Source organism: Cervus canadensis, chromosome 10 (assembly GCF_019320065.1).
Source record: "Cervus canadensis isolate Bull #8, Minnesota chromosome 10, ASM1932006v1, whole genome shotgun sequence".
NCBI lineage: Eukaryota > Metazoa > Chordata > Mammalia > Artiodactyla > Cervidae > Cervus > Cervus canadensis.
In genome coordinates, this window is record NC_057395.1 from 31,340,881 (window position 1) to 31,346,880 (window position 6,000).

At 40.7% G+C, this 6,000-nt stretch overlaps 1 protein-coding gene across 1 annotated transcript in view; it reads right to left on the reverse strand.

Moving 5' to 3' along the window:
- FAM107B (family with sequence similarity 107 member B) overlaps window positions 1-4,722 on the reverse strand; it is a 213,816-nt gene extending 209,094 nt beyond the window's left edge. The window contains exon 1 of the mRNA XM_043479324.1: window positions 4,283-4,722. Within this exon, the coding sequence (XP_043335259.1) occupies window positions 4,283-4,693 (411 nt within the window). The 5' untranslated portion in view covers window positions 4,694-4,722. The remainder of the gene's footprint in view (window positions 1-4,282) is intronic.
- Window positions 4,723-6,000: the final 1,278 nt, after the last annotated feature.

Genomic DNA, 6,000 nt, shown 5'->3' on the forward strand with positions numbered 1-6,000 from the left:
ATAACCCGGAAGGCAAAAGACTTGCATACTGAAAACTACACAACATTGCTGAAAGAAATTAAAGAAGGCACAAATAAATGGAAAGACAAACTATATGCATAGATTGGAAGACCTGATATTTTTAAAACATAAATACTATCCAAAGTGATCAATATATTCAATGCAATCCTTATCAAAATTCCAATAATTTTTTTTAAAATAGAAAAATCTATCCTAAAATTCATATAGTAGTTGCTCGGGAGTAGGAAGAGGGCCCAACGGGGCCAATGGAGAGTCAGTGTTTTATGAAAACAGAATTTGAACTGGAAAAGATGAAAAATGTTCTGGAGAAGGATGGTAGTGATGGTTGCAGAACAACGTGGAAGCAGTGACAGCCTGAGCCTGCGAGACTTTGACCAGACCATCACTTGGGTCCTGGGCGTGTCTGGGTTACCACTTCTCTGTCTAGTAGCAAAGCCAGCCTGTTATAAAAAGCAGTGCAGTTAGCAGCTCCAGTATGGGCTCTGTCTCCCTTCCCTTTTGTAAAACCAACTTTTAGTTAAAATACCCAGGAATGATTTCCTGAACCACATTTACTTTCTCTTCCTGTGTCAGGATGGCTACTTTGTTGAAGTAAGAACTAGATGAAAACCTGCTACTGCTATAGAAAGGCTTTCTGAAACTACCCAACTGTTCTGAAGCCCTTAGTTGGGAATACCCCTGTGGTCCAGTGGTTTTAATAAAACTCCACACTTCCAATGCATGGGGCTTGGGTTGAATTCCTGGTGTGGGAACTAAGATCCCATATGCCTCATAACATGGCAAACAAACAAAAAAAAGAATCCCTTAGTTGCTTCAAGTGGGAGCTGTGTCTTTCTTACACTGCCAGCTTTGTTAAGGGAGAGGGAGAGACAAGAAACACAGCACCATTCATCTAGGAAGAGGGCAGAATTGAGTCTGATGTGCAGTGATAAAAGAACAAAGTAAAAAAAAAAAGTAAAAAAAAAAAGAAAGAACAAAGTAGAAACCCTTCTCCTCCATATATTCCATCCCCCCACCCCCGCCTTGTCTTCCCAAGGCTAAAATGAGAGTCTCTTCCATGTGCTCCTATGGCACCTGGTGTTGACCCATTAGCCTTCTCATACTGCACTGACTCTGCCTGTTTACCCAACTGTATCTCCTCCCACTAGAATGTAAGCAGCTTCACAGACTGTATCTTAACCTCTCTTGGTTTCTACCACTAGGGCTGTCGTGGCACAGTACTTCTTGGCTGAAAAAGTCAACATCCTACTCTTCCGTTGACTCTACAGTCCAACCCATTATAAGACTTTTCTACTTCAAGACCACTAAGAAAGAAAAAAATCATTATCAGAAGATAGCAGTAATTATAAGACACATTCCAAGTTTGGGATTGTTGTCACCATCCTGGATGAGGGAAAAGACCACCACGAAAGGTTGAAGACTAACTGGTACCACTTCATAAATACAGATGTGCACACATCTATTTACATAAGCGAAAACCTTTCCTTTGTAATTAGTTCACTTGGTCTCCCTATCTTGAGCCATCCTGCTCAGACCAGATGTTGTTTCAAATTTAAATGACTCACTCTCCTGTCTAAACCCCAGGAAACTAAAGACAAATAGAGGGACTCATTTCTCAGCTATGGTTATGTTCTGGGGCTGAGCTCTTTTTTTTTTTTAAAAGAGTATTATTTGTTGCCTCTACCAAGACAGCTTAAGTGATGAGGATCAGTGCATCCAAAAAGGAAATATTTTTGCCTCCAGGCAAGACTGTAATAAAAAAAGCTCATTCATCATCTGCTGAGGAGAAACATGTCACAACAAAATTACTAGGTAATGAAAAATCTGGGCAGTCCTGTGGCACTTCTAATCGTAAGATCTCAAAACAATCCGACACTGTTGTTCACAAAGCCTTGTCATCAGCCGGACGCAAAGTAGGAAGCATCTCTTTCCATAGTGTTGTACACTATGAAACTAAGAGAAAACCATGTTAAGCAAATTAATAAAAATAACTACTATTATATACACAGACACATTTATATATAATTATATACACATACATGCACACATAAAATTTTAATTAACTGCAAATCAAGTGAGATCACATAAGAATACTTACTTGTAAATCCTCAAACACCACACAAATAATAGTAATAATAATAAGCAGTGGAAGCTTGTTATAATTCAGGGGATAGACTGGAATCAAACAGAACTGGGCTTTAATCCTGGGTCACTTCCTCCCTCTGTGAACTAGGGCAGGCGTCTTACCCTCTCTGAGCATCAATGTTCTCCTCTGTAAAATGGGAATCATAAGAATAGTCCCCTCATTGTAACCAGGTAACGATGGAATATTCTGTGTAAAGCACTTAGAAGAATGGCTGGCATACAGCAAGTACTCTGTAAATGTTAGCTCCTCAAATCTGAACTAAAGAGAAGCCGTTCACCATGCCCATGGAATCCCCTTCTTCTTGTACATCCTGATAACTGAATTTTGCAGTGTTCCCTTTCATCACTCCCAGTTTGATCTTGCCTTCCTTCCTACTCAGTTTGGAACCCAGAGTCCACTGTGGGATCCTTTCTTTTCTACCCCTCCCACCCCACCTTCCTGTTGTATCTTCTGTGACCATCCTCAGGCCCAGATAATTCCAATGGCCTCTCAGCTCCAGTCTTCCCAACTTTAATCCCTCCTACATGGGTCCATCTATTTATCTTCCCAGAATGAAATCCCAGGCACGACATTCCCCTGCTCAAAATTCTCAAAGCTTCCCTACTGCCTTCTCGTGATAGCATTCAAACCACTTTGGGCCTCATTTTACTTTTCCAGATGTCTCTCCCACTTGGCCAACCTGATGCACCTGCCTATTCCTGTGCTGCATCCCCCCACATTCAAGCTTCTGTTCACACAATTTCCTTTTCTGGCAAGGTCCTTCCCTTCATCTCTGCCTTTAAAAATCCTAACCCTCCTTCTAGACCCATCCCAAATTTCACTTCCCCTGAAAAATGTACCTTTCCAGACACTCCAACCTCCTTGAACCATCTTACGTCTCTCTTTGGGGGCACTTACATTCAGCCTTGCAGTGTGTGTGATGGCTGGTTCCATCAAAAGCCCTGCCTCACCTCTTTGGTCTATCCTTGGCTTTGCTCATACCAGTAGACAATAGATACGGTGTTACCCTGCTGTGTTTAATTGGTTATATTTGAATACACTTATTTATCCAGAACCCCTGTGTCACATATGCCTCTAAAACAGAAAGATGAAATCAAATCAACCCCTGTACTTGCTGTTATGTTTAGCAACATAGGGTGGGTGCTGAATTGCTGGAATCTCTACTCAAAAGAAATTCTTACAGCTCATTAAAATAGTACATCATTAGTTCCTTTAACTAATGCAACAAATATAATCTTAGCCATGACATCCACTATGCTGACTATAGTATTACTATAAAAATATCTTACTCTGGATCTGGGTATAAACTGAAAAAATTGAACAAAAATTATTTGACGTTCTGTTTTGGATTTTGATTTAGAAAAAAAATTACAGTTCTTGCTCTAACAGAGGGCTTGGTGAAATCCTTGGTTCAGTCTCAGAATAGAAAGATGTGGACAGTAGAGCTGAGTTTAAGTCATTTAATATAAGCCTGTAGAATGTCAAATGAAACTATTTTTAAAATCATGTTTTGACCCTGTCTTCACTCTTTGTCAGTTTTCACTGCTTAATGAGACTTCTTAGGTTCAAACCGGCAAGTCAGATGAAAAGTGATTTTGTTAGACCAGATAGAAAAAATAATCTTAAAAAAAATCAGAATATCTTAATAGTGGATCCTCTCATTTTTTTCAATCCAGTCCTAAGCCAGGAATACCAGGAATACAACCCCAAAATGCTCAAGGAGTATCTTTGGAAAACATCATTCAAGAAAGCCTACTTCTGTACTGCCTCTCCAAATTGAGATTACCATGAACTCTGAAATGATTTTATAGCTCAATCCAATAAGAATATTTAACAGTTAAAATTCAGTAATGCCAGAAACAGGAAAGTAGATATATGAATAAATAACTGCCTGTTAAAAGCAGCAGCACCATTTCTTTTCTCCCCCAAATAACTTCCTTCTTCTGCCTGTAAGTCTCAGAAAATGATCACTTCCTCTTACTAGTAAGAGTTTCCCCAATGTTTTACTCATTAATAATGCTAAACAGGTTCGTTTCCATTTGTTTGGCCTTCACCAAACACGAAATTCTCTCCCAACTCCATTTCTTCTACAATAGCATTGGGAACACTCACCACTGGCATTTCAATAATTGATGGTCTGGGAATAGAAGGCTGAAAAGGAACTGCTTCATGAACTGATCCTCCATCCGGAGACCCAGGCAGATCCTCAGGGGTGTCAGCGGGCTGGGCGGCAGAGTGGTTGCTTGAATTCCGGTTTGTGCTGCCATTGGTCTCTGAATGGGCACCTGAATCTCTCCTTTTCTCTGCAGTGCCTTCTTCACCTCGCGGGTGACTTGGGTGTTGGTCTGCTTTGGCCTTGGGCTGAACATGGATGGTGGAACGGGTATCAGCTGCGCTGGCCTGATCTAAGGGAGCAGTCTCCCTTGTGTTCCCAAAACAAGCAAGCAGAGCCGAGCATGGGAACGGATGCATCCTTGCAGACGGAGACTTCAGTCTTTCAGCCAGCCTTGCCTTCCACGTGGACATGACCTGCAGCGGAACATTGCAGAGTTCACAGGGGGAAAGGAAATTTCGCAGGGATTCTGATCACCTCGTTTCCTTATAGCAACTGTTTCCTTGCCTGAAGAGGACTTTTAGCGGTTGCACCTGAAAAGAAGGTTAGGAAATGGCCAGGCCACCCGCCCTGAGAATCACTTGGCAGTTAACACCTGCTTCGGACGCGTCCATCCCTGGTGATTTCACGCTCTTCCTTCCTTGATGCTGTCAGTGGCTAAAGAAAGCTGTCTGTGAGGCATGTGGTTGACTTGAGTTACAGTCCCTGGGCAGGGCAGACGCTTCAGTGTAAGTAGTGCCAAGTCAATGGACAGCTGCTTCAGATTACCTTGGAGGCATAAAGATAATGTAGCTGATAGCATCCGCCATAATAGCGTCAGTCCACGTATCAATAACATCACAACAGCCACATAACCTTCTTCAGTTACCCCCTTCAAATATTTATTCCCCCCAACAAAACAAAACCACCCAGTTATCCATCATGAATGAAGACCCCCAAGAGGGTCCTCGACCCTGATAGCTGCTTCATTATTAAAATAGGAGGTAGACTTGAACCTTTTGTCTGGAGAGGTCCATGTTGTATCTGATGTCTCCAGGACTTTTTTTGATCTTTTCTGAATCTTCTCCCAAATAGGCTTCCAGTATTCAGGATCCATATTGTCCCTCTTCTAACTCTAAATAAGACTTTGCTAATTTGTTTTATTCCTGGAGTAGGAAATGGCAGCCTGCTCCAGTATTCTTGCCTGGGAAATCCCATGGCCAGAGGAGCCTGGCAGGCTACAGTCCATGGGTTCACAAAGAATAAGACATGAATAAGCACACAACACACACAAAATTTGCTTTTTTTATGATCCATGCTAAGTCCATGATTAATTTTCAACAACACCAAAAAAAAAAATAATAATATTTGTGATAGTGTGAGCACTTAACACAAATATTATGTATGTGTGAATGTGTGTTTTGTCCATCTACTATGTATATTACTTAATTTTGGAAAATAATGCCCTTTTGAGCATAGATCTTCTATTTTTCAGCGTGTGAGTGGTAAAAAATAATAAAATAATAAAATTATAACCACATTCCAAGACAATGCTCAAAAAAATTGAGATTTTTTTTTTTTCCTTAGCCAAGCATCTGCTAGGAATGTTAGAGAAATATAATACTGTAATGGTTTTCCCATTAATAGTGACTTTCAGGTCACAGATTTCAGGGTATATTGGCAATTCTAATTTATTGTTTTGCTCTCTCTTTTAATATAATGTCAAGATGTGCTTTTAAGC